A 26913-nucleotide genomic window follows, 5' to 3' on the forward strand; every position below is an offset into this window, starting at 1 on the left:
AGATGATCTTCTATGATATTACATGATATTGCACATGAATATCCATAAAAAGTTATATACCGATATCCATCCCTATCGAGTTCAATGTTCATCTATCGATGATTACTTTCGCACAAGTTTTACAGAAAGCGAGAACGTCAAATAAACAATTTGATTTAATATTGTACTGTTATATACTACATCTCTCGGATTCCACCTGACTTGTGATTTATATCAGATCATATTGCGTAACATGCAATATGGTCAAAAAGAATGGTGAAGATCTAAGAAATATTAATGGCGGTGCACAGTACAAGCTGCGGCGGTTTCTGTTACACCGAAATACTAATCAAGCATTAAAATAGTTCTATATATTTTACTGTAATCACTTTAATCAAAATTAATCACAATCATTCGATGAATTTAATCGCCTACTATAAATTTCTGCCCAAGTATACTCTGGAGGATTTTGTGCTGTGGTATTCTCTTTCTTCAAAGACTGTAAATCCGGCTGGGATATACCGAGCCCAAGAATATTTTCTGTGGACTCGTCGACTGCAGATAACGAGACCGATAACCGTGATAATCGAGGACTCAGTCCTGTTATTGAGGGAGACGAAGACTGGGCCTCAGACTGAGATTGTGAAAACGGATTTCCGGTTTGATCGAGGGTAGATGTGATTGATAATGGCGACGAGCCTAAGACTCGCGAGCCTGCACTAGTTCTGCGCTGGTCGATGTGAGATAAAGGAGGTCCAGAAGAACTCGACAGCAAGTCTGTAGAATACGCCGAGAAATCGCCCATGATTGACTCTACCTTGAACTTATCCTTCAGCAGTGAGGGCACTCGTTGGTTTGAAGGAGCTGAAGCCGACGTAGCATCTAAAGCTCGATTTTCGAAGACCATTCGCACAGTGCGTGTCAGATAGAACCTTCCTGCAGACGTGCACACAACGTGTAAGTGAATAGCCTGTCGAAACGCATATTTCGTAGGATGCTGCTCAGACAATGCGACACCAGTTTTTTGCCGGATAAACGTCCGCGTATGTGGGGGCATGTTGCGCAGATCATAAGGAATCAGGAACAATTTGATCGCGGTGCGGTTGGGATTTGAAATGACAATCTGGATCTGACCTTGTCGCGGTATCCGATATCCCGGTGAAGTTCTGTTCCGGTCGTCTGCATTCTCCGAGTCAGATACAAAATCGAAGGCATTGCGGTCTAAGCATTTCTCCTTTGCGGCCCTTTCTCGTCTCCTATTCGAGTGCGATATTCGTTTATTTCGATAATATTCTTCCAGATCCAAAACACCGACATAGGGTGACTCGTGATGCTCCATCGATGGGCCGGATGGTGAGTCATGCCAATTGTAATAGACTGCCTCAAACTCCAAATTTAAATGTTTCGGACACTTAAGACTCTCTGGACATTTGGAGCCAGTACCCAGGACTCCAATCCTTGCTTTAAATGTCACTGCCGGTCTAGAGCCTGGCGCAGACGTCCGACCAGACAGCAAAGACTCTTCATACGACCCAATAAGAGATTCCGCATGCGAATGCCTTCTTTGCGGCGAATATCCCAAGTTACCACACGGAGATGTAGACGGTTTCTGGCTGGTCAATGGCGACACTCTGGCTTGAATGTTTGGTGTATTTGGTGTCTTTGGCGTACTCGGTATATTCGGTGTTTTCGATGTGTTCCACGCATTCGGTGCATTCGTAGTAGGATTACTCAGTCCGGCTGCTGGCATTGAAACTGCGTACGGATCAGGTGTTAATGCAGGCATACTTCCCTGCTCAATTAACAAAGCTTATCCAATTCAACGAATCAGTTAGCCAATTTATCTCCACCCTTTGTCTCTCTTGAGTTCTATATTCCTACTACCTACAACCGGTGACTTCAGTCCGAAGTCCAGTCATCGACTGTCGGAATCGCAAGCCACATGTGGCGCGCATTGGGAAGTTGGGACAACACAACTCTCCCGGCAGTGATGCGTCTTCCCGACTAATTAAGAAATTTAACTTGACACTTTGTAATGCATGAGATTTCTACAGATAGAGTTAAAAAAACTTTGACTTGAAATACGACGTAGCAACGCTTTTTTTCTGATCCTCAAGGAAATTCGAGATCGTCTATACTTATTAGTTATTTCTATGAAACCATTAGCATTAGATCCAAACTCACCTGTGCATATTCATTCGAGGCGTCTTCTAATTTTGAAAATTGCTGAGACATAAATCCAATTTGCTCTCCTCGCTCCTGCGCTTCATTGGGCAAAGAATTTCCTCTATACGGATCACGGGTATATCCATTCCCATACGAATCCCGGCGTTCAGACGCGTACCCGCTATTATTATTATTATTATTGCTACTGCCGGTGATCTTATCCAGAAACGAACTCGATCTCGACGATGAGGCCGACGACTGCGAATATAGCTTTTGAGTCGCATCCAATCTTTCCTGCTCTCTTCTCGCCCTTTCCTCTTCAATCTGCCGAGCAGACTTCGGTCGATGTGGACCTCCAATTAATATATCAAATGCTTCGGGAGTAAGATAACGACTCCCAGCAATCCACTGGACATTGCTGATGGTTGGCCGGGGTGGCATCCTCTTCATAACATCATATAACTCTACTTCATTCTTTTCCCCGCCTTTACTCAGCAATGAGGAATTCAATGTCTTGCCCCAGATATTGAACAGCGCAGCCTCGTACTTGCCTATACCAAGAATAATATCTCCATTGAGTGATACAACGCTCTGCTTGATATACCTTAGATCCAAAAACTTCTGCACCGAAAAATGAGACACTTCCCGCAGTCCAGGCAAAGAGTATACTCGGATCCATCCAGCTTCTGTCACACATACAAGCACAAGCGTATCTCCTTGTCGGAGTAACGACAAACCAGCCGTGACAACCTTTTCATCAAAAGATTTACTAGAGACTCGGGCCTTCACCGGTTTGATGACCCGAGCCTCATCTGTAGAGACTACAATAACCGCTCCATTGATCATAAGTCCTTGTGGCAGTTTACTGAGAATCGTAGGTGCCGCAATAGCCGATACCCCGTAGTCCAAATCAATTGGAATCAAACTAATCACGGGGCCTTTCATCGTCGTAACTCCCATAAACTGAACGCTATGAGTCCCACTGCGCGAAGGAATTATCCGGAACGTCAATACTCTTCCTAGCGCAGTTCCAATCGATAACACTATCGACGAATATTGATCGCCATCCAATGCCATTACTGAGAACTCCAAACAAGTGGCTTTTTCAATCTGTGCAGTCGGTTGCGATGATCGCTCTCCTACTCGAATGGGGAACTTCTTGCCACTTTCGAGCCCAAGTGAAACTAACGGCTCGAGATAGATCAATGTGTTTGATCGCAGCTCTATAACCGCGACTGAGCCAAATTCGTATCCAATCGCTACAAATCCAATATCTGAGTTCTTCAAGCACGTAATCGGACCTTGCTTAACATCAAGCACAAGAACAGGCAAAAACCCTTCTCGGTAACGAGGGTCCACGAACCCGGTTAACAGTCTCAAAGGAGGAGCCTGAGAGCCCTCTGGCCGTCCATTAAGATGTAAATCATTCAATTTTTTGGCCAGGGTCGCTGCGGAAATCGGCATATCTCCTTGTTGAGTCGATATTGCATCAGGTGGTGGCCTGTTTAATCCGAAACGGAAATAAACCATTTCGCCAGTAATAAGAGCAACCGAGACCTCACCCATCTGACCTGCAAACGAAATCCCAGTCACCCAGATATCTTCCGATCTTCCCAAAGCATCAGGAATAGAAATATCCAGCACTTGACTGTTTTCAATTTCTCCATGAGAGGCGTCCCACAAACGAACAGAGCCATCTGAGTGACCCGAAATAATAATGTCTCGAAGATTCATCCGCCGATATCTTGAATGAACTGGTATTCCTCCAGTTAAAATTGGTTCATCGCGCGAAACATTAAGCGGTAGGCCGTCCGCACTCGCAGCTTTTATTCGATTCTTTCTCGCACTCATCATTCCGATCCATTGTTCAATCCGAACTGACGAAACAGTTAGCGCGGAGACTCGCGGCTGGATCCAACACAACGAAGGCGGAAACATATCAGCGACAGGAAGTGCCGAACCACTAGGATATTCAATGGAATATAATTCGCCAGAAGATAAAATCGTAATTAATGCGACAGGATCCATATTCCCTGCATAATGAGGAGAAGACCTAGGAATCATCATGAAATCGACCGGATCGAATCCAGGCGGAACTGGATATATTCGCTGGCGTCGCGGCTGCGCGTAATGATCACCCATTGCTTGATATGAAGTTATTTGGACCACAGGTGTTGGACCAAATTCCATGTATGTAAGCCCCTTGACCGGAACCGCACTTGACTCTCCGCCCGCAACGACCAAGGCGGTATCTTCCGGGTTGGAAGTGCAGCACCACGCCATCTTATAAATGGGCTCTCGGACAGTTACATCCTGTGGTCCATATGACTGTGGAGATGTCAAGTTCAAACTTCGCCTTGAAATATTCACTTCCGTATCGTCCAGCGTACGCGCTTGTAACAAAGTGCCATCTTTCGCGTCCCAAAATACAATCGACCCATCATCGTACGCTGTACAAATATGATGCCCATTCGGATGCCAGACACCAGTAGTCAATTGCGGGAACCGTATCCGCTGCTGAGCTGCCGGATGTAAATCCCCACCAGGCGCACCGACAGGAATTTGAAATTGAAGTGCAAGCAAGATCTCCTTAGTCTCCATGTTGTACACCGCTGCACAGCCTTGATATCCAATTAATATCGTTTGCACTACTCTCGGATTCAAAGCTATGAAGACAACAGGCGAACGGGGCCGTGTAGGCAAAATTGTTCTCTGTAAATTCTCAATTCGATAAGGTGATTTCGTTCCTCGATCAACATCGTATACCATCGTCAATCCGTTCTCCATTCCTATCCACGCCCAGTCCAATGACGGATCGCATTCGATCGCTGTAACACGTTCAGGAGGTGTATAAACTCTCATATCATGCTTCGACTCCATGGATACAATGGTTACGTTGTTGTTTCCGTCGACCGAAACAATGTACAGACCGCGAACAATCTTGACAAAAATGATCGGCTTTCCTGGACATAGCTGAAACCGGTATTCCACACCAGGTTGACCGAAAACATACACGCTTCCAGTATCAGTCCCTGCAATGAGTAGACTCTGGATCGGATCAAACGCAAGTGCTGAAATGCCTCCATTCATGCCAAACCTTGCCAGCTAATTCTTCCAGTCAGCAGGCAGAGAATACCTACCATTTTAGTTTTGAACTTACGTCTTTAAGATCAAAGATGTCGGGAGTTAAACCACCCGAAAGGTCTTTCCCTGATTTAATTTTCAACATTTTGCATCTGCGTTCGTCTCCAGTTGTGTCTCAATTAGCTAGATCCTATAGCTCATCTGGACGCGTCTGTATCCAATGACCTTCTGATACGAATTACGATTCAAATAATGAACAATAACTGAATCTCAATCAAAACCAATAGTAGAATTTTCCCCCTCTGAAATAATAATTAATTTTTAATCAAAATCTATCAAGGTAGGTAGGTATACAAGAAGTACTGCAATAAAGCGGCTAGTACTCCAAATTGAAATCTCCAGTTACGTCAGCCTTTAGCATCGGGACAAACAGCCTTCCTAGAGTTTGAACATCAAGTCCGCTTGTTCCGAACTGTGAACATGAACAAAAAAATACAGAACCTTACAATGAAAAAAAACTTAAGAAATTTATATTACACAAAGCAACCAACAACTTTTTAAAATTTTGTTTTCGTGTCAAATCTTAGACTTTAATTGCAGCCTCAAGAGCCTTACGACGCTTCTCAAGCTTCGTAGTCGTTTTAGTACCCATGACACCACCACCCCACTTACGGCGAGACTCCTCATGCTTTGCACCAAAATTGGCTGTGATAGCAGAAATAAGAGTAGAAAGCTCAGCCTTGTCAGCAGCACGAACTTCGGTCAAAGCAACGACTGAAGCGGTCTTCTTGTGAACAAGGGTTCCAAGACGAGCCTTGCCTTTGATAATAGCGTAAGGAACACCCATCTTGCGTGCAAGAGCAGGGAGGAAAACAACGAGCTCAATAGGGTCAACATCATCAGCAATAAGGAGAAGTTGAACCTTCTTGTTTTCAACGAGACCAACAACATGGTTAAGACCGTACTTAACAGTGTAAGGCTTCTCAGAAACCTCTTCCTTCTTCTTACCGTCGGCAATAGCAGCAGCCTCCTTAGTAAGTCGCTCCTTCTTCTCAACTTTAGTCTCTGGACGGTACTTGTTAAGAAGCTTGAAAGCCTGAGTAGCGGTGTTCTTGTCGAGAACCGTCTGGAACTGAGCAATGGCAGGAGGAACCTTCAAACGAAGCTTGAGAATCTTGCGCTGTCGCTGAAGACGGACATATTCGGGCCACTTAACAAAACGAGAAAGGTTACGTTTAGGCTGAATGTCCTGGCCGATTCCAAAGCTGCGAGGTTTCTTCTCGATGAGAGGATTCTAATAAAAGGTTAGAATTCAATTCTGACATAACAGAAGAAAGAATATAAAACTGACCTTAGCAACCTTCTTAGTAGCCTTCGTAGAAGGGAATGGAGATGGAGCTGGCTTCTTTCCTTTTGGCGGCTGTCATTGAGGAGATGGAGTCAGTCAAAACAATTCAAATATAGAGCAAGCCATAACAAAGCAAATGCTTTAAAAAGTTCGTGACGCCATAATCCTCTACAGTCTTGACAAATGCTAGTACTAAAGAAACTAGCAAATGTGCAAGACTCAGCCTACAATGCGACGACTTATAAATACATATTATATTTAATATATAGATGCGTCTATGAAAAAATTCAAGTAGAATACGAGAATCAAGTTCATATTTAAGTATGACCACACTTTTACCGAAAAAGTAGTAGTAGTATGATCAAGAACTACCGACCTTATGATCGACGTAGACGTAACTGTCTGCACTATAGGCGAATATGATTCCGAACTGATTAAAGCAAAGCCCATATAGCTTAGCTATTATATAAATCTCAACTTACCATTATGATTTGTGCTTATTTGGTGGTTTTGAGCTTGTATGCAAGTGTGAAGACTGAGTTTGAAATGTTCGATAGATTTTGGTTTCTTGGGATCGATTACCGATGTCACGATAAGACTGCGACGTGCGGCTGACATTGTGACTGTTATAACCCTCTGCTAGCAGTAGGGTTATCCTAGGATGACATTCTAACAAATATGTCCAATAGTCACCCCGAACACGATTTGAAATCAGGTGACTGTCTGGCACGTGCTTATGTATGGAAAGTCAGATTCCGGCTGCATTGTATACAGTCCTCGAGGGTGTTCAAGCCTAATATTAACTCGTCGATTGATCTCATTGAATTAGATTAAGATCTAATCTTGATCGGGGCTGCTTCTAGCTTCTGTATTTAGGGATACTCAAGCCTTGCGTATAATTGGCGCGCAATATTGATCTCAGAACTGAAATTGTGATCAACCTATAATTATCTCATATCAATATCATAGCATCATTGCATCGCGAATTGATCGGAGAGAGACAACATGGCTTTCGATAAAATAGTTAAGGTAATGAAATTTTTCAAGTGTGTAATCGTCATTATACTAACTATTATCAGGGAGCTACCAAGATTAAAGTAAGCTGACCTTACAACTGCACTCTGCGAGTACATGAGTTACAGCATATCTAATGGGAAACTAGCTGGCAGCTCCAAAAGCAAAGTACATCGAACCTATTGTAGACGGAACCAGAAATGAATTGGAACTTGAAGACATTTTTCGATGTTTATCGTCACGGCTGCGTGATAGCGCCTGGACAGTAAGAGAAACGTGCGTTGGATGAACTTAGATCGTGCTGACTCTGTGCAGATTGTTTTCAAAAGTTTGATCGTTATACATATTATGATTCGAGAAGGCAGAAAAGAGGCTGCCTTGGAATATTTATCACATCATGGGCGAATGCTGGATTGCTCTCATATGGGAGCCGCAAATGGTAAGTGCACTCTGCTTTGTTCGCCGAATCATGGATATGCGCTAACGAGCTCCATAGCAGGAAGGGAGGCAGAAGTAATCAGCAGTTATAGCAAATATCTTCAGGAACGGGTAAAACAATATGCCAGTATCAAGCGGGATTTTGTACGGACCAATGGATCTGCTGAAGGACGGCTTCGAAAGCTTTCTGTTGAAAAAGGACTCCTGCGTGAGACCGAGTCGGTTCAAAGTCAATTACGAGCTCTTCTGCGAGCAAAAGTGAGTTTTATGATATAGCTGAAGTCATAGGTAAAAGACTAACCTGACTAGTTTGAGCCTGAAAATGATATTTCATTAACAGCATTCCGACTTTTAGTGCTTGATCTTCTTAGTTTGCACCAAGTAGTAAACGAGGGAATGATCAATATTCTAGAGCATTATTTCGAGATGTCTAAGTTTGATGCTGAACGAGGGCTTGATATCTATCAAGACTTTGTTAAAGAGATGAATGGCGTGATCAAATATTTACAATTAGCTAAGAAGCATGAATCGATGACTAGATTGCAAGTTCCTAATATAAAGCATGCTCCTACCTCACTGGCGAAGTCTTTGGAAGAGTATCTGAATGATCCCGAGTTTGATGTGAATCGTCGGCAATTTCTGGCTGAGAAGGAGGCCAAGCTGGGTTCTGGTATGGGAGATGAAGGACATGCGGTAATATCACATGGAGGAGGGCCAGGATCACCGGTTAAATCGCCTGAAGCAGCGTTGGAGAATTATTTTGCTACAATTGAACAGCAAGTTCCTGTTTTCCCAGATAATACGGGTGTAGGAATTCAACAGCCAATGAGTACGGGATATCAACAACCCATGGCGACAGGTTTTCAGCAACCGATGACAACTGGATATCAGCAAGCTCTAGTGTCAGGGAATCAAGTAGGATCGAATATGCAGCAACCATCGGTAGCGCTGAATCCTGATTTTACAGGTGCCGGTTTTGGAGGATATTCGAGTCAAGTTCAGCCGACTCCCTTGACAACAGCGACTACATATATGCAAGCTGTTGATTATAGTAATAGACCTACCGCACAAAACAACTATCAAGGTCTATTTTCAAGTGATGCGTTACAGCAACCGTCTGTATTTACTAATGCGCCAAATTTCAGTTCCTCGCCTACAACAGCATTGGTGGCACAGTCAACTGGAACTACAAATCCTTTTCGGGCAAGCTCCACTAATACGCAGTTCACAGGTATAAGTCCGCAATATACTGGCGTGAAGAATTCTGGTGGATCATCGAACCCATTCCATCTAGCGAAGGCGCCATCCTACAACTTGAATGCTGTTCCAGAGTATGAACCTGCAACCAATCTTGGTCAACAGTCGCTTGTGAGGCAGAATACCACAAACCCGTTTATGAAATCAATGACATTATCAACCAATGGATCATCTGTGCCTCCACCAGTAACAACAGCTATGACCAATAGCACTTCACTAACAAGATCTAATACTGGTACTAATCCGTTCCGACAGTCGATGGTCTAGTAGGTCTTAGATTTATGTTATGATTGAGATAATTGGAGAGAGATCCGAATTAGGAAATCTGTAATCATTGGGGTCGACTTTATTGAATCTATGTTTTGAAGGAATTTTACATGATTTAGGTTCCATGCGAGTGTAAACAGTAGTATGTAGATATGGAAGCAAACACGACAAGGATCCAAGAGATCGCGATCGATTGTCTATACCAGTCTAGAGAAGAACCTGGATTGGCGAAATTGAGTGTTAGATTTCTTGAGGACGACAACGGCAGTAATTCGGAGGTGGACTTGGATTTGGATTTGGATGTGGACCGCGACAACGGCTACGACGAAGAAGATTATAACAGTGAAATCGAAGATGATTTTCTCAATGACATACGCTACCGAAGACTACCATCCACAAACAAATCCCTATTGGCTAGGAAAACTGTGAAAACTTGTCGCAAGCGTCGGCCAAAACGAGATCGGCAAAAGAAACCAAGAAGATGGAGGAAGTATTTAAAGATACCCTCATCTCCGTTACGATTTGAAGTTGAATTAGACTCCATTCCAGCTGTAGCGACTATGACGATGCGAACCGAAGAAAGTACAAGTACGATTCCAGCCAGTAAAGTTACAAAACCAGTTGGTCTCAAGATGAAACGTAAAAAGGGTGATTTGCTAACGAGCGCTATTTTAAACCGGCTCGAAGCAAGATTAGACGACTATTACGACGAGCGGAACCGAGAATTTCAAAGTCTGAAACAGGACGAACTCTTTAAGGAATCGCGGTTCTCCAAAGAAGCAGCGTTTTTTAGAACTAGAATGTGCTTGGATTATGTGAATTGAATTATTTCTCGTGGGATTGTTGATATCTACTGATCTCGCGTGGCCAGTTTGGACAATCATCGACTCGGCACAGTATGCTTTCTGTATCATTACCACGTGTAAATGAAACAAATATAAATTCTCACTTCCGTATCTTCTTTGAATAATTTTTGCAAAAGAGAATTATTTTGGTCTGCGTCTTTATTCAAAATGACGTTACCAGAAAATCCACGCCGACGGCCAATCTTTAATCCTTTCATCTCTGGATCTCATACGTTTTGTCCCTGTCGATCATATATACTGCCTGCATTCCCGCCGCAAGCTCATTTTCGGAGAAACGGAAACATATATATTCTTCCCAACCCAGCATTCCGTCTACCGGTTCTTTCAAGTATCGAATCTTTTGAATGGCAACCTCAGTCCTCGATATATGACTCTCGACAGGATGAGGTATCGCTAAAATCAACTTTGAATTCATGGCAATCAAAAATATCAGCATAGTAGTTTCGTATATAAATATATTCACAAAAAAATATGGAGTTAGTTAGATATAGAACATTCGGGACGTTCTGGAAAACAAAGAGCTCATGAAAACTTGGCTTTGCTAAAGTCAAGCTCCGGATGCTGAGCTTGGAATTTCTTCATAATATCTTGCTTTTTACGTTCGTCACTGGTGGGCTTGCCAAGCTGTTTTTGTTGTTGATCAAACTATAAGTGTCAATAATGAGTGAATGTGAAATAGATCAAAGCATAAAAATGCATGACCAAATCATAGAGAATCTAAGACGCACCATCATCTTTTCAACCATACTTCGAGTTTCACCGTCGAGGTCACTTAATTTTGAATTCTCCGGTGTAATCTTTGTAACGTCAATCTTCGGAGCGCTAGTAACAACATGGGGCCACCATTCCATATTATTACTCTTTGCAAGGGTGACGGTGACTTCTTTCTGATCGTCCAGAGTCCACGTCGAATCATCGACTTTGATATCTTTGTACAAGTCACCGACTAAAACCGGGTCCTGACCTTTCAGACCAACGGAGATTTTTTTCGGAGAAATGACGACGGAAAGATCTCGCGCTCGAGTTCCCTGAGGAACTGGAACTATCACGGTTAATTCTTCAAGAACTTGCGACCACTTATATGGCAGAGCTAGATCGGCTTAATATTTAGAATCCTTGAATAACCAACACTGTATACGAACCATCTTGCTCAGCCCTCTCTTTGGCCAAAGCTGCAGCTAATTCTTCTTTAGTCGGCTCTGTAGAATCTGCCATTGTTAATCAGGAATCGGAGACAAGTTGGATTCGGTTCTGCTGAGAAGTATTCGCGCGGCGCTCCCTTTCAATTCATTCTCCGGGTAGTTGGCATGACTGTTAACTTTCAATATATAACTTTCAATATATAACTTTCAATTATTTCTTTTCCGCTTAGCTATATAACAATTAGAAATTAACACTCAGATTTTATCAATGGACGCGGGATTCAGTTTATCCAATTTTCCTGTCGATTCGCTCGAGGCTCTTCGTCTCAGACTCACTCATGTATGGATCACTAATGTACGAAGGAACAATCACTAACAACGACGCAGCTTACAAGATGGCTAAGCGGGCTTCAGACATTGGTTCAGCAACCGACGCTAGCGTCCTGGCCAACACTAGTATCCCAGTTTGAAATGGTTTTGAAGCATTTATCTGCGCTATCAGAAGCTCTTGCACAACACTCCGATATACTCAGGGCTACTAATGTGTATCCAATGCCCTCGTTCCCAGTGACAAAACAGCCCGGATTGCTACCCACATTGCTGCGAAAGAAGGTGGAGCCCGAAATTGAGGAATGGATCGACGAGGGAGTTAGAGTCGCGGAAGAGAAGTTTGGTATTGGGCTTGGATCAGGCAAAGAGGCCGAGAGAGCTGTGACAAGAAGTCGTATGATCAATGAGGAGTTATGGGAGTTCGCAGCTACAGTAGTTGTCAAAGCCAGAGATAGTCGAGCCTGGGACGGACTCATGACTGGCTCTGAAATCATGGAATTGAGAAGACGAACGGGCGGAATTGCTATTCCATCCAGTGCGAGCTCGACACCAGTCGAAAGCCCTGGTCCATCTACTCTAGCCACGTCGCCGTCGTCAACCTCACCGTCGTCCTCATCGTCGGTGACGTCGTCTCTACAAAATACGAACTCAACTATGGACATGGAGGCCTCGCTGGAACAAGTCTTGCGATACATTTATCAAGGCATTGATATACATGAGCCCGTGAGAAAAGTACCGTTAACAGGGCCGAACAGTCGACTCTCTAGTGTTCCTGGTCGCAGGTGATTAGCAAAGAGCACTTATCCGTGACCCCTTCTCTCTGCTTTCGATCTCACACAAACCCCTTCAATAGCATATCACATGATTGACTCACAAATTATCATGTGACCAGAGACAGCCCTAGTGATGTGGATGACACCACTGATCCGGCGAGCCTAATTTTATATTGGTCCAAAGACAACGAAGGAGGCGGACGCCACCGCGACTGTTTTAGAACTAGTTCCGAATTAGAGTTGAGGCGCTTAGCCTGGCTCAGTCGGAGATGTCCGCGAGTTGATAGGTAGGAACCCGCTAACTATTCCCACTTTACGTTGGGGCTCTGCATATATACTTTTGGCCCCACTTCTGAGTCTGTGTTTTGTTGATCATTTTCCGAACCAAAACATAAGTCAGCTTCGTTCTTGCTATCGTGACATTCTGGTTTTGGTCCGGTTCTAAATTTTTGTTTCCAACAAAAGCAAATAGTCAATATCACATAATCAACCGCCAACGGCAGAAGATAGCACGTATCAGTCGATTAGATAGCGCCTGCAGACTCACTATCTGTATTCCCCTGTATTCTATATGCTCTATCGATGTCCAACTCATCTACGGAGTTAACGATAGTTCAGGTTTACTCAAATAAACTCCAGCCCACGTCAGTCTGTGTGATTCACAATGCGCCAGTCTGAACAACGGATTCTCCTATGATTGCTCATAAATCGAGCTACTTCCTAGCGTTCATATCAGTAGTTTCAATACAAAGTTGCGAAAGATTATTACATTATTACAATAACTAAACTTAAAAAAACACAGCGAAAAAACACCATTCCAAAACCTTCAAATAGTACACACACGGACACTATACATGCGGCTGCTCTCTACAAGGCTGCAACACATGATGTGGAACAAACCAGAAAAAGGCACAAATTCCGAACAGTAAAAGAGCCTTTTCACAAAAACTCCATTATATTCATAAATTACGCATCATATCTGATTTAGATCTCCTTTTCAGGTTCAGTGTCAGCTTTGGTGCCCTCTTGCGAAGACGATGATCCGGCAATTGCTCCAGGCGCCGTGTTGACAGCCTCAGTGATTTCGACATTAGTGATGCCATCACCAAGGAGAACTCCTCCAGATGAAGAAAAGTATCCAGCTGCGCGAAGCGCCTCAGCGAGCTCGTAGTCGCCCATGCCCTCTTCGAACAGCAAATGCTTGTCGAGACCCTCGATCTCCTGATGCTCAGGAACACGGAACTTGAGTCCAGGAATGTGGTCGATCAACAACAGTAGCACAACAGTGACTCCGAAAGTGTACGAGACAATAGCGCAGACCTCGGCAATCTGGTATCCAAGCTGACGATAGTTGTGGTCAACCCAGCCGGAAGCTTCAGTGACACCATCGAGGAGAGAAACCCAGTCGGCGGCGAACAGACCGGTCAGAACAGCACCAATAATACCACCAATTCCGTGGAGCTTGAAAACCTCCATACCCTCGTCGATGCGCATCCATTCGTTGAGGTTCTCGCACAATCGGACACCAATGGCAGTCAAGAAACCAATAACGACGGCGAAGTAAACAGGAACGAATCCAGCAGCAGGAGTGATACCAACGAGAGCAGCAACACAGCCCTGGCATGCACCAACAAGCGAGAAACGGCCCTTGTAAAAGAAGTAGTCGAGAGCAGACCAGCCAATAACACCACAGCCAGCAGCGACGTTAGTGTTCATGACAACGTAGGAAGAACGAACGGAAGCGTTGAGAGCGGAACCACCGTTGAAGCCAAACCAACCGAACCAGATCATCCAAGTTCCAAGGAAGACCATCGTAGGATTGTGGGGGACATACTTGGGGATCTTCTTGTCAGGATGGGTCTTTTCAATACGTTTGCCAATGACGAAGGCATAGGCAAGGGCGCCCACACCAGATGAGATGTGGACAGGACCGCCGCCAGCGAAGTCAAGGGCAGGAAGATTGTAGAGCCAGCCATTAGCATTCCAGGTCCAGCAGACAATGGGTGAGTAGACGATAGTGGCCCAGCAGAAGGCAAAGACCATGGAGGGGAGAAGGCGTGCACGCTCGAAGGCACCGCCGATCATGATCATGACGGTACATAGGGCGAACATGCACTGGTACATCATGAAAAGAGGCTCAGGCAAATAGCCAATGGGAGCAGCGACGACATGACGCATACCGAAGTTCGTAAGAGTGCCGATGTACTTGTCGGCATCGACTGCATAAGCGAGTGAGTAACCCCAGAAGTACCACTGGAAGGAAATGACGCCGAGGACGCCCATTGTTTGCCAGAGCAGAGTGGTAGCCGACTTGCGACGGCAGAGACCGGCGTAGAAGAGACCTAGGCCAGGTATGATGGGGAAGACGAAGACGGTAGCGGCATACATCCACGCCTGGTGGTATCCGGACGCAACGTAGGCCAAGTTGACGTCCATGTCGCGCGAGTTACCACCGGAGACAGTCCATCCTTCGGAGGTGTCGTTGAAGAAAGCTGAAGGAGCTTCAGCCATTGTTCAGCGGAGGATGAAGAGGGTGAATGGGTTAGAGATGTCTAGAGAGAAGGAGCGAGATGGATGGGGGATGAGGATAGACAGAGGGAGGAAGTGAGAAGAAGTTCTTCAGACGGCGGAAGGGAAAAGGCAGAGCTAATATAGAGAAACGACAAAGAAGAGGGATGGATCGGACGAAGCAAGTAGCTCGGTTGGAACAGAGGTTTCCAGAGTCGGTGCAGTTTGAGGAGCTAAGGTGGGTTGCTGGCCCAAGGCCCGGCTGGCGGTGGTGGCAGCGGTGGAGGTACAATCACGAGAATGAAAAGTTTAAATGGGCTACGATAACTGAAAGATTATGGCGGCGAAATATTTCTCCTGGATTGGGCGCCAGTTAGCGTTGGCCAGCGTATGTCTGTGCTCGCATGAAGGCTGATAGCGCCAAGCTGTGATTTGTGAGCTGTGTGACACGCCATACTGGGAAGTGGCAACCCGTATTGTGATTACGTAAATGTGCAGAAGGAGCAGATGAGTCTAGCAAAGGAAGCCAGGAGAGCCAGGAGAGCCAGGAGAACCAGGAGAACCAGGAGCGCGAGGAGAAGAAGCTGAAGGGAAGGATAATAGACACAAGCGAGGAAGGACGGTAGGGGGAGGAACAAGAGGCCGAATGACAGGTGTATGAAGTGGAAGTCTGGTCGTGATGATAAGCCGCCGCCATTAGACAGACGGTGAGACGCTGGAACCGCTGCGATGCTGTGTTCTGCGCAGCCTGTTGTCTGTCTGGCCATCGGTCTCTGCTCGCCAATCACCGTGCGATATCGCACAGTTCCCTCAACAACACGAGAGACAGCGAGACAGTGTTTTAGTTTTCAACGGCCTCTAGTGACAGCGATTATGTAAACGAGCACTAGTGTCGGTACGTTGATTGCGGACGTGGTCCGGATATAATGATATTTAATAATTTGGGTATTTGTTTGGCTGGACTGGATTCTTTGCAAAAGATGCACACTGGGCTGGGCTGGGCAGGGCAGAAGCCAGTGATGCTGGTTCAGTTTGCGGTTTCATGTTTTTCGCTATTTTTTTTTAATTCATGTGTCTTTGCCGTTTGTAAGGCCGCTTCTGGCTTGCCTGTTCGGGCGGTCTCTGCTCACCTCGTCTGGGGCCAGCGAGCTCTGGTGAACTCTGCTTGCCAGGCTCTGCTCAGATCAAGGCGCCACACCTTATGCGTTCAGTCAAGACCCACTTATGTGTATGGACAAGCTGCGACAATAGCAACGAAACTGCGGTGCTTTCAGGCATTTTCGGGCATTTGGCGGCTGTGTAGATTTCCAGCGTGATTACGTAAATGGCTTGACGGTATACGGTACCGGGTGCCAATCAAGGTGCGCCCAAGGACATATTGAGAAAGAGTCATTGTCATGAACTAGAGAGTCTACCGGACAGACAAGCCATCTGAGTTTTCTGCACTAGGACCTTGCATTCGTGCTCATCGCAGACGTTCTAACCCTTGTTGCCTGTCGTTTCATCCGATGTCTCTGCTGATGTGCACTGCAGCGGCGGGCCAAGCGAGGCGTCTAATCCCCGCCACTTTGAGCTCCGTTTGGGCGCGTTTGGGCGCGGAGTTGTGGATGTCAGAGCAACAGAGAAATTTGCATACAGGCTGAGTAGAGATGGCCGAGCAAGATGAGCGGCTGCCGTGGATTGGAGATTTCGTGTTTGCGGGGGAACTGTTCAAAGTCTTGAAGTCGGATTAGAGAGCGCCTGTCTGTCTTTCTGGCGGAGTGGGTGTCCCGACATGGTCTGCGATTGCGCGATTGCGCGATTGCAGGTGTTTTAACACTCTAGACTAGATTGCGCTTTAGGAGTCGCGAGAGTGTGAGTCTCCGTTCTTCAACATACGATACGGTTAGCCAATTTGCGCACTATCTGAGTTTACGACCTCGGGTTCATCTTTTGCCAGTCCCTATCTATCTGTTGGTCATGCTCTATCTAATCGTGACTACGATAATGCTTTAGACGCTCTTACCGACCAGTAAAGGACTCGATCAAGCATTGACCTGGAATTGCTATCTCTTTCTCGTTCCTTGCTACTAGATTTTTTTCCGTCCGATCGCTGACTACCGATATCCTGCTGTTGAGCCCCCTCATTTTCCCATCGAGCAGCGAAACCGCTCTTGGCTCGCTCTACCCGGATTCTGTCGGCGTCGGTCACACGCACAGTTATCGATGACCGACGATCTTGCTTTGTTTAGATGAACTTTGAGGAAAAAAATTTTCTCGACCTCTTTCGTGTTGTTTCTGTCTTGTTCGGCATGACTCGGCGTAGATGCGACGGCGGACGGATATGGGCTTGGTCGGCATTTGCTCTATTTTAGTGCATGTACCAGCTGCCTGTTGGCTTGCAAGACCAGTGAGCGCCGCGGCAGCCAAACGAGCAAGCGCAGTCCCGTGGACTGGTGGAGTCGGGCGGGCTGACGGGCTGGCCTCTCAACTTTTTCTTATTTATTTGAAGTGGATGCAAGCAGAGATGAGCCAAAACGAAGTTTTTTTCTGTGGCGGACGCTCGATTGCCTTTAGAGGCAGAAATACAGTAGTCACGGTCGTGTAGTGGACAGTTGCCGAGCCTGTGTATTCGCTCATATAATCCAATTTCTATTCCGTTGACGACGTAGGTGGAGTTTTTTTACCAACTTTCTTCCGCTAGTCGTAGAATGGTGGATAGAGAGGGGTACTTGGCAGTTGCTACGTTGATGGTACCGCTTATGCAGAAGGTTGCTGTAAAGCGTAGCGGATCAGAAATCTACAGAGATTCTTTCGGTCGTGCAGTAACTGGGATTTGCGGTCGATCTTAAGTGCAGACATGGTCAGGCACAGCAGTCCATGCACAGTAGACTACGGCACGGCAGTCCATATACTGCAGAAGACAAAAGACAAAGTGCAATACAGACGCTTGTTTGAAAATAATGGCAAAATAATGATAAATTAAGTGTATAATAAGGTACAGTAAATACTTACGAGAACTTCAGTCACAATTGAGGAGTAATAAAAAAAAAACTCTGGCTGTCCTCAGTAGAGCGCCAAAGAAAAATTTTTTTGTTCCACCCTGAATTCTGATCTCTCGCTTTCATTTGATCCATAATCACTGCATACCATCAGCTTGATAACGCCATGAACTATGCCAAAACAGAACAAATCAGGTCATTTATGTTTTCTATTTGGCTAGGTATTGGCTAGGTATTGGCCTGGTACTTTGATATTTTCATATTTTTCAGAGAATGCGAAAGTATACTAAAAATAATGTTTCAGTTCATAACTGATCTCCACAACCCCAGGTCTGGTCAGTTGACCACGTGATATGGAGAAATTTGTTCTGTGTGGATTTGCGAGGCGGACGACGGCAGATGGGCAAAGGTATGGCTTGCCTTTGTATCTTTACAGATGCAAAGGAGATGAACATAGCAGTAATGAGTGAAGCTGTTATTTGATGTAATTCTTTTGCGTAAGTACGATTCTATTTCTACTTACTCTTTTGACTGTATTTAATTGCTTTGAGAGGATCTTATTTTGAGAGGTTCTTGCTTTGAGAGGATCTTCCGATGGGATCAACAATTGATTAGTACAAGCAGGCTACGTTCAGAAGAATAATGTAGCTGTGAACAGTCGCAATGGGAAATACAAATGGAATTGGATTAAGTGGCGGCAATGACATTGTAAGCATTACACGAATGACCAGAGAGAGTAGCGCAAAGCAGCAAGCAAACCGAACGGGCGAGCTATCGAAGAACAGCAAGCTGTTTGTTATGACTAGAGCAACTGAAATTATGATTTCTTCGTACCTAATCAAGAGATAGAGCTGTAAGGAATAATTCGTTCGTAGTAGCGATAGCGCGTTCTGTAAGAATAGATTCATACAGAGTGTCTGCGAAGGATCCTCCACTATGAGTACAAGAGGGTCCAAATAGCCCGGAATGCCGACCCCAGAAGCACCGCACGAGAGCCGTGCTCGTTAGTCCAAAAACAGAAAACCAATAAAACCGACGACAAAAGCCGGAACAGTGAGGAATAGTTTCCCAAGAGAGGTTGTGTGGAGACACATCGGCCAAGAAGCACTCGATCGTGTCCACACTTGCTTGTCTTCTACGCGCGCTAGTAAAAAGTGGGGTGTATTGCGGGGCGCCGCATGCGGATCAATCAGGATATGAACCCGATACGTGCTGTCACAACTAACAGTTGTGCAATTGCTACGATATAGGTGAGAGAAGGTGGACAAGTGTGCGTTTCTGCTCATGATTCTGGATTTCAATATTGGCATATGAGTAGTTATATGAGTAATAATATAGAATCTATATTCGTAGGCATGTGTGTAGCAGAAACTGCCATCATAATGTAGCCTTGTTTGTCGGTTGACATCGGATCGGATCAAGTTCACCATAAAGTCATCGCCCTTCTGACAGGGCAATTCTGACATAACTATTCTGATCTGAATAAACAGATCACTCATACTCTCACACTCTCACACTCTCACACACTGTGCACTCTCGTTGCCAGCAGGATCGGAAACAATCGGACTGTCACTCGGAGATCTTCGGAAACTCTCCATTATCCCGTGTCTCAGGTCCCACATACAACAACCAAACAGAGGCGCCGTCGGTGACTCCGGATCGGTTTGGGGCTTCGGACACGGAGGGGCGGACGGCGTGCCCGCCCTCTGCGCGGGTGGAGGACCAACACAGGCCGCTGACAGGCAGATTACGTAACCTCTGAGGGTCTGTCTCGCAACGTGCACGTAATCTCTGGCGTCGGGCGTCAGAAGGCCGACCGGAGAGCGTCAGCTACTGCGCAGAAGTCGGCTGGATGAACACGAGTCCCTCGAAAGTAGAGCCGGGTCCCGTGAGCGTACAGATTTCCACATTGTTGCTGCCGTGGTTGTTTGCTTGATCCAATTCTTGCCGGCTCTGGTTGCAGGTCGAAATGGGAGTGCTTTTTTTATTAGATGTTTTCATGCTGGCTAGAACATGGGAAATGAGAGTTTGTAGTTATTACAAATGCTGCTGGATTATTGTAGAGCAACTGATCTATGATTTCAAATAGTCTAGTTATAGTTCAAGTGCCTAGTTGCCAGATTTGATGATCTACTTTCTGCTTGTCTTGTCCGCTATTCATTCCACTCCCTGCCTACCCACCCACGTCCGCCCCCGCTCTAATCTAGTTCCTCTCTATAAGCCCCCTCCCCCCGCCCCCCCGCTCTCCCGCCTTCTCAGTCCGGCCCCTCTTCCTGTTGCGTCTCACGCAACTTGCTTCCACTGTTCTCTCTCGATGGCTCATACACGCACATCAACCTACCGGTTTTGTCTGTAAAAGCGCAAGCACTTCCTGTGTTGCGCCAGAAGCCGTAGACTTAAGAACGGAGACCAAAAAGCGGAGATCGTAGCTTGTAGTCAGGAATCTGTAGACCGAAAATGCTTACTTACAGGTCTCCATAGACCTTTCTCCGCTACGCTTCTCAGCATCCTCTCCTTCTGCCATCACATTCGCGCTTGTTCTTGACAGTCCTTCCTTCTCCCGGCGTCCCTTCAACTAACAAGTCCAGTTCTCTTCACTTCCACGCGCATCCTCTCACACCACATCGCTCTCTGTCCGGCTTCCCCGCTCCCCTACACATCCTCAGACTTTACTTTCACATTCACCGCCTCCTAGTCCGCGCACACTCAAATCCGCGTTCTTATTCTCATTCTCATTCTCGTTCTCGCTAGCTCCCGCGGCAGCTAATTTCTGCGCCATTTGCGACTCCTCGCCGGATCCTATCGTTCGCCTCTGCTCCCCCGCCATTTTTCACCCCACCTACCTACCACCACCGCCGCCAACTCCCACGGCCACTGCTACGACCAGGTCCTTTTAGTCTGCCGACTCCCATACACACTCTTCCCTTCTCCCATTTAGAATTCTCTTCCCACCGCTCCCTCGCCTCCCCTCTCCCCCCTCTCACTCTCTTGCTTTCTCTTTTTCTCCTGCCTCTTCTTTTGTTCTGGCCTTTCCCCCTTCCATCCTTTCGAAATCCTTTCGATTCCGCCAGAAATCATGTCCTCTACTCTGTCCCAGCAACAGCAGCAGCACCCTCCGCCGCCGGGCGCTGCTGCTGCTGCTGCTGTTACTTCTACCGCCGCAAAACCCTCGTCGACTGTCGCCGCTACCTCGCACTCTACTGCAACCCCAGCTCCAGCTCCGGCTTCCACGACCACCGCCAATCCCTCCTCCACCCATTCTTCCGCTGCATCATCTGAGCTCCCTAGGCCGTATAAATGTCCTATGTGCGACAAGGCCTTCCATCGGCTCGAACATCAAACTAGACATATCCGAACTCATACCGGCGAGAAACCTCATGCTTGCACCTTCCCCGGCTGTCTCAAGCGTTTTTCACGCTCCGACGAACTCACTCGCCACTCCCGCATCCACACAAACGCAAATCCACGCAGATCATACAAGTCCTCACAACAGCAGCAACAACAACAGCAGCAGCAATCAAAGTCGCTCCCCCAAAATGTCCCGACTTCTTCAAACTCCTTCACTACGGCCCCCACCGCTACCGCCATCCCTGTTGCGCTCAAATCAGTCGCGTCAACTCTAGCCGCGGTCGACGTCAAGCTTTCTAAATCAGCACCCTCGTCTCAACTTGCTAGTCCGAACGTGTCTCCACCTCACCTCCACGCTGACATAACTTCTTCGGCGGTCTCCACTCCTCGATCGACCTCGTTCACCTCAATATCTAGCTCCGCCTATACGTCTGTGCCCTCGTCGGCCTTGACCACCGCCTACCCATCCGGTGCCTCTACGCCGACGTCAACCACGACCCCATCCGGATCGAACATGCCTCTGCCCTTTGATATGCACATGCTGGCCACTGCCGCTTCTCAGCAGCTGGAGCGCGAGAATAACCGGCACACTGATCGTTCCCGCTCGTCGTTGTCCATATTGTCTGCTGCCACGTCCGTTGCTGCGGCCGCAGATTCTTCTTACCAGTCTCCCTCTTCTGGCCATCCCTCCTTGTTTCCTTCTTCATCTACTGGCTCATTAACTTCGTTGTCACATACTCTCCACCATCCACATGCGCATCATCTCCACCATAGCCACTCCGCATCGCACCACCATCATCATCATCGGCCGTCGTTTGGGCTAGCCCCACTTACGCCCTTCAACCCAGGAGCAGCGCCGACGTCTGCTGTGCGTCCTCATGATGAGGATGTGTTTGCTCCACGGCATTCCAAAAGATCACGTCCAAACTCTCCCGTGTCGACAGCACCTAGCTCCCCGACATTTTCGTCGTCCAACTCACCGACTCCTGAACATACGCCACTGGTGACTCCCGCCCATTCTCCCCGTCTACATCCGCGCGAGCTCGAGGCCCTACAAGGCGTCCAACTGCCATCGATTCGATCGCTCTCTTTACGACACATGCCGCCGCCTTTGATTCCACTTGAAGTGCATGAGCATGGAACATCTACACCGGGCACGATATCGCGGTCGGGATCTGGTTCGAATCTGCGTTTGCTGCCGATCCCAGACATATTGAACGGGACTACCACTTCTGCTCCAACGAGCGCAGCATCTTCACCGCAGCAAGCATTTTCAGGAATTGAGTTTGGAAAGCGAATACTTCCACCACCCAGCACAACAACTTCACCGATGGCACCGCCGGCACATCATCATGTCCATCATCATCACCACCATCATATCCATCAAGCAGCAGTCGGTCAGCAACCAGCTCTGTCACCCGTCCCTGCGACTCACGCTGGTACTAGATTAGCTGTTGCTGATCTGATCAACTCGGATCCTGGAATGACTACCTCGACCGCCAGTTCCAGTACGGTCTCTAGTTCTTCCTCTAGTTTTAATGAAGAAGGGAAATGGTGAAGACGGGCATAAGGAAGACGGGAACGGTGATTTTTATATATAAGCACTGGAATAGAGATCTTAATATGAAGGAGAATGTTTGTAAACTTTGGTTTGAGGTATAGACTGGGATTTTAATCGGAATATTGTTTTTCTATTTTGTTTGTATGGTTTTATATATTAATTTTAATAATGTAATCTTCATTCTGATGCAGAATATGTATAACGAGAATTCGGTTCAGTCTATGTTCATAGTCGATAGATGCGGAGAGACTTTAAACGACGCCTGAACCTTTGATTTAATTTCATCAACAGAGATACCTTCAGCGACTTCTATTAGAGTCAGTCCAAGAGCCGGATCGACATCGAACACGGCCAAGTCAGTAATGATTCTCGAAACGCATTTAGGCCCCGTTAAGGGGAAAACACAAGACTCCAAGATTTTTGGGCGGCCCTTCTTATCAACCAAGTCCATAACCACGACTACTCTTGTTTTAGATGGGTTCGCGACAAGATCCATTGCTCCACCCATGCCTTTCACCATACCGGGTAGCGCCCAATTAGCAAGGTCGCCAAACTGAGAGACCTGCATAGCACCGAGCATAGTCATGTTGATTCTGCCACTACGAATCATGGCGAAAGACTCCTCGGATCCGAAAAATGACCCTCCGGCGTTCACGGTTACGGTTTCCTTGCCGGCGTTGATCAAATCCGGATCCTCAGCGCCTGGAACTGGGTATGGACCAAGTCCCAGGATACCGTTTTCGGACTGTAGCACGATATGTACATCATCGCTCAGGAAACTCGGTGCCAGAGTCGGCATGCCTATTCCAAGATTTGCAAATTCACCATCGCGGAACTCTTTCGATGCTCGTCGAATGATTCGGGCGCGGCGTGCTTCAGACGAGTTGAAGTCAGCTGGAGGTGTTGTCGAAATATCGTTCTTGTTACGACCGTCCGAGACAGTGACAATCTCAATTTTCTTCTCGGCAGTCGATTGAATGATGCGGTCAACATATATCCCTGGAAGGTGGACATCTGCAGGGTCAATTTCTCCGGGCTCGACAATATTTTCCGCCTCAACGACAGTATATTTTGCCGCTCTGCCGAATGCATTATTGAAGTTGCGGGCCGCCATGCGGAAATAGCAATTGCCCATTGAATCGACTTTATATGCCTTAATAAATGCAACATCTCCAAAAATAGCACGTTCCATAATATACCTCCGACCATCGAACTGCCGCACTTCTTTCGGCTTGGAAAACTCGACAATCTGGCCGCTGTCTCCGTATCGCACTGGTAATTCGCCTGTCTCGACCCATGTTCCAACTCCCGCAGGGACGTAAAAAGCGGGAATTCCCGCTCCTCCTGCTCTACATCGCTCGGCAAGCGTTCCTTGAGGAGTTAACTCGAGTTCAAGTTTTCCTGTCAGATACAACGACTCAAACACTTTATTGCCACCGATATACGATGCAATCATCTTTCGGATCTGACCCGTCTCGAGTAGTTTCGAAAGCCCAGAGTTGGCTGTTCCTGCATTATTCGACACAGCTGTGATCCCAGTCACTTGAGTTCTACTTTTAAGCGCATCGATTAGTGTATCTATAGTAGTTAATAAATAGACTAACTATCAGCTTTGATCAACTAGACTAACCTGGAACACCAGACAATCCAAAACCTCCACATAACAAAGTAATATCTTTCTCAATTCCCGAAACCGCTTCTTCAGGTGTAACCACCTTCTCGAATGCTTTCAAATTTCGTGCTGTACAGCTTAACCAACGACGTCCGAAACTCGGCCAATTCATCAAAACTTGCCGACGAGCTGACATTTTCAGCCTGTCTTACTTGGTTCAACCTTGCTGAACTGATGATCAAATCGGAATCCATGCTACGCGGATTGATGTCCAAATTTATACACTCGGCTGCTCTGTTCATGGACGAATCTGTCTCAACCCCAAAATTACTGTTTTTGATCGAGCAAGGTGGATCCTTAGATCTAATAATGTGGGGTTCCGAAGTCGGTTCAGTACCCTAACCAGATATATTCCTGATTGTTACAACGCGATTATGTAATATCGTGAACAGACTAGGATAACACAGATTATCTTAATATAATGATATGACAGATTGTCAAAATAAAACTAAAAATACAATAGCCTAGTGTTCCTTATGTAAAAACTAATATTTAATTCTTATAACGAAAGCTGCAAGCTTCAACACGTTCAAGAAGTCGAAACAATAGCTTTGCTTGCATCGTAGCACGATTCAGCGAAACAGTCGGTTGATTCAGCGATGGAATCATCGCCCTAAAGCGAAAATCAAGAATCTTGATCATTTTCTGATCTCGGAATGATAAGTCTTTAATTGTCTTATTATTGTGGACAAACACATCACAGATCTGGGTATGTGAGAGTTTGAACAGCTTATTCGTTGCCCGAACAATCGGTGTCAGATTAATCCGATCAGGAACCGTTACTGGAGGATTTGGATATAAGTCTGAAAACTCGAAAGAATTAAAATGAATTTTCACTGATCGTAGCTCTATCCATTCAATTTCCTTGCTGTTTTCAATTGGAACTGTGAAATAGGGACTGGTCAGATCGTTAATGCAGTTCGTGTTCTGCAAGCAGTTGGTATCAACGGTCCAGCTGACGTTTTCAATCAGATATTCAGTTTTCTGCAGCTCAAATTCATCTTCCCAGGCAATCGATGGAACTAGACCAAGCGATCGTAAAAATTTAGAAATACTAATTATCGTCGCAATTCCGCGGGTTAGTGTTTTCGTTGTCTCAGAGATCTGCTTCAGATCGTCCATTGTACTATAGTCGTCAGAGGTATCTTGACAAGTACATAGAGAGCAGTAGATCAAAACTACCATGTATATAATTATAGTGAGCTTCATTTTATTTCGACAAGTACCCATTTATGAATATTTAGAAACTATAGTATTGTGGTAAAATAATAGAATAGAATAGTTCAATTGATGATAGATTTTTATCACATGATAAAAGCCCAGATATACGCTTATACACACTCCTCCAAAGCACTCACAAAAGCTTCTGGGTCCTGGCTTCCATGAAGTACAATGCCATCTCCAATCGTATAATGAGGCACTCCACCAATAAATTGGTTTTTCTGGATCTCAGCTTCAACTCGTCCTGCACCCTGGCGTTTGGCCAGAAAGTCTCGCAGTTCGCTCGGATCGAGGCCGTCAACTTTACCTGCAAGTTCGACGAGTTTTTCAATCTCAAAAATGTTCTTGTTCTTTGTGAAGTACTCGTCAAACAATGCCAGCATAAACTCGGTTTGTTTACCCTTCTGCGTTGCATACACTTCGGCTTCATGAGCATATCTAGTAGATCCAATAACAGCATCAGCAGAATCACCCATCTTTACCCCGACTTGTGCCCCTCGCTGCTTCAAATAATCCTGCATCATCTTCAAACGGGGACCATCGCCAAACTTTTCTTTATAAGCCTGCGCTTTCGACATCACTGGCTTGTCAGCGGGCCAACGATTCAGTTCGAACGCATGCCATTTGATATCAAACGTAGTTCCAGGATGACGGGTGGCTATCGTGCTCATTGCACGTTGAAGAGCGGCGTATCCAACATAACACCACGGACAGACAGCATCTGAGACTATATTTATCGGTATTACGGTCATTGTTTAGCGTTAAGACTGCTGTGTATACCAGGATTAGGAAAGAAAGTTGAAAATGTAGTGTCTTGCCTAAGATTTATATAATATACATCTGCATTACTAATCAGCCAAACTCCTGCATAATATCCACATAGTTCGTTATTCATGGCATAAACGCATAACTCTATGTAATCCGTGTTGGGAGATGAACCATTTCCTAATTATCGAAC

The 26913-nt window shown here is 46.0% G+C and overlaps 13 protein-coding genes across 13 annotated transcripts; 4 read left to right on the top strand and 9 right to left on the bottom strand.

The window, feature by feature from the left end:
* Positions 1-283: 283 nt before the first annotated feature.
* On the bottom strand, positions 284-1997 carry V1516DRAFT_286442 (uncharacterized protein). Its single transcript, XM_066918854.1, has one exon. It carries the CDS (start codon positions 1763-1765, stop codon positions 380-382), a length of 1386 nt encoding a protein of 461 aa, XP_066778271.1. The 5' UTR covers positions 1766-1997; the 3' UTR covers positions 284-379.
* On the bottom strand, positions 1935-5735 carry V1516DRAFT_649810 (lethal giant larvae like, C-terminal-domain-containing protein). Its single transcript, XM_066920235.1, has 3 exons — positions 5306-5735; positions 2164-5250; positions 1935-2111 (listed from the first exon to the last, which is right to left on the bottom strand). The coding sequence occupies exons 1-3, from the start codon at positions 5372-5374 to the stop codon at positions 2040-2042; spliced, it is 3228 nt and encodes a 1075-aa protein (XP_066778272.1). The 5' UTR covers positions 5375-5735; the 3' UTR covers positions 1935-2039.
* V1516DRAFT_649812 (60S ribosomal protein eL8) lies at positions 5736-7147 on the bottom strand. Its single transcript, XM_066920236.1, has 3 exons — positions 7060-7147; positions 6581-6649; positions 5736-6523 (listed from the first exon to the last, which is right to left on the bottom strand). The coding sequence occupies exons 1-3, from the start codon at positions 7060-7062 to the stop codon at positions 5813-5815; spliced, it is 783 nt and encodes a 260-aa protein (XP_066778273.1). The 5' UTR covers positions 7063-7147; the 3' UTR covers positions 5736-5812.
* Positions 7148-7494: 347 nt separating this feature from the next.
* V1516DRAFT_286494 (ANTH domain-containing protein) lies at positions 7495-9741 on the top strand. Its single transcript, XM_066918855.1, has 6 exons — positions 7495-7606; positions 7657-7674; positions 7740-7856; positions 7907-8030; positions 8088-8287; positions 8339-9741. Exons 1-6 carry the CDS (start codon positions 7583-7585, stop codon positions 9551-9553), a joined length of 1698 nt encoding a protein of 565 aa, XP_066778274.1. The 5' UTR covers positions 7495-7582; the 3' UTR covers positions 9554-9741.
* V1516DRAFT_286955 (uncharacterized protein) lies at positions 9376-10472 on the top strand. The gene has a single exon (XM_066918858.1). It carries the CDS (start codon positions 9706-9708, stop codon positions 10375-10377), a length of 672 nt encoding a protein of 223 aa, XP_066778275.1. The 5' UTR covers positions 9376-9705; the 3' UTR covers positions 10378-10472.
* Positions 10473-10899: 427 nt separating this feature from the next.
* Positions 10900-11752, bottom strand: V1516DRAFT_286539 (HSP20-like chaperone). The gene is made up of 3 exons (XM_066918857.1): positions 11562-11752; positions 11148-11509; positions 10900-11064 (listed from the first exon to the last, which is right to left on the bottom strand). Exons 1-3 carry the CDS (start codon positions 11632-11634, stop codon positions 10942-10944), a joined length of 558 nt encoding a protein of 185 aa, XP_066778276.1. The 5' UTR covers positions 11635-11752; the 3' UTR covers positions 10900-10941.
* V1516DRAFT_673597 (mediator complex, subunit Med8) lies at positions 11646-12787 on the top strand. Its single transcript, XM_066921939.1, has one exon. The coding sequence runs from the start codon at positions 12033-12035 to the stop codon at positions 12675-12677; it is 645 nt and encodes a 214-aa protein (XP_066778277.1). The 5' UTR covers positions 11646-12032; the 3' UTR covers positions 12678-12787.
* Positions 12788-13162: 375 nt separating this feature from the next.
* On the bottom strand, positions 13163-15360 carry V1516DRAFT_286537 (ammonium transporter AmtB-like domain-containing protein). The gene has a single exon (XM_066918856.1). The coding sequence runs from the start codon at positions 15173-15175 to the stop codon at positions 13649-13651; it is 1527 nt and encodes a 508-aa protein (XP_066778278.1). The 5' UTR covers positions 15176-15360; the 3' UTR covers positions 13163-13648.
* Positions 15361-18641: 3281 nt separating this feature from the next.
* Positions 18642-19417, bottom strand: V1516DRAFT_673606 (uncharacterized protein). Its single transcript, XM_066921940.1, has one exon. The coding sequence runs from the start codon at positions 19059-19061 to the stop codon at positions 18765-18767; it is 297 nt and encodes a 98-aa protein (XP_066778279.1). The 5' UTR covers positions 19062-19417; the 3' UTR covers positions 18642-18764.
* Positions 19418-21229: 1812 nt separating this feature from the next.
* Positions 21230-23059, top strand: V1516DRAFT_622746 (uncharacterized protein; the record flags this gene model as incomplete). The annotated part of the gene is made up of 3 exons (XM_066919593.1): positions 21230-21691; positions 21794-22134; positions 22276-23059. 3 exons carry the CDS (start codon positions 21230-21232, stop codon positions 23057-23059), a joined length of 1587 nt encoding a protein of 528 aa, XP_066778280.1.
* Positions 23060-23276: 217 nt separating this feature from the next.
* Positions 23277-24846, bottom strand: V1516DRAFT_622842 (uncharacterized protein; the record flags this gene model as incomplete). Its single annotated transcript, XM_066919600.1, has 2 exons — positions 23277-24640; positions 24693-24846. 2 exons carry the CDS (start codon positions 24844-24846, stop codon positions 23277-23279), a joined length of 1518 nt encoding a protein of 505 aa, XP_066778281.1.
* A 301-nt stretch (positions 24847-25147) lies between these two features.
* On the bottom strand, positions 25148-25985 carry V1516DRAFT_673616 (uncharacterized protein). Its single transcript, XM_066921941.1, has one exon. It carries the CDS (start codon positions 25962-25964, stop codon positions 25227-25229), a length of 738 nt encoding a protein of 245 aa, XP_066778282.1. The 5' UTR covers positions 25965-25985; the 3' UTR covers positions 25148-25226.
* Positions 25986-26748, bottom strand: V1516DRAFT_673617 (DSBA-like thioredoxin domain-containing protein). The gene has a single exon (XM_066921942.1). The coding sequence runs from the start codon at positions 26705-26707 to the stop codon at positions 26066-26068; it is 642 nt and encodes a 213-aa protein (XP_066778283.1). The 5' UTR covers positions 26708-26748; the 3' UTR covers positions 25986-26065.
* Between the last annotated feature and the right edge of the window lie 165 nt (positions 26749-26913).

This window comes from Lipomyces oligophaga (assembly GCF_038497815.1).
Source record: "Lipomyces oligophaga strain CBS 7107 unplaced genomic scaffold V1516scaffold_3, whole genome shotgun sequence".
In the NCBI taxonomy this organism is placed as follows: Eukaryota; Fungi; Ascomycota; class Lipomycetes; order Lipomycetales; family Lipomycetaceae; genus Lipomyces; species [Lipomyces] oligophaga.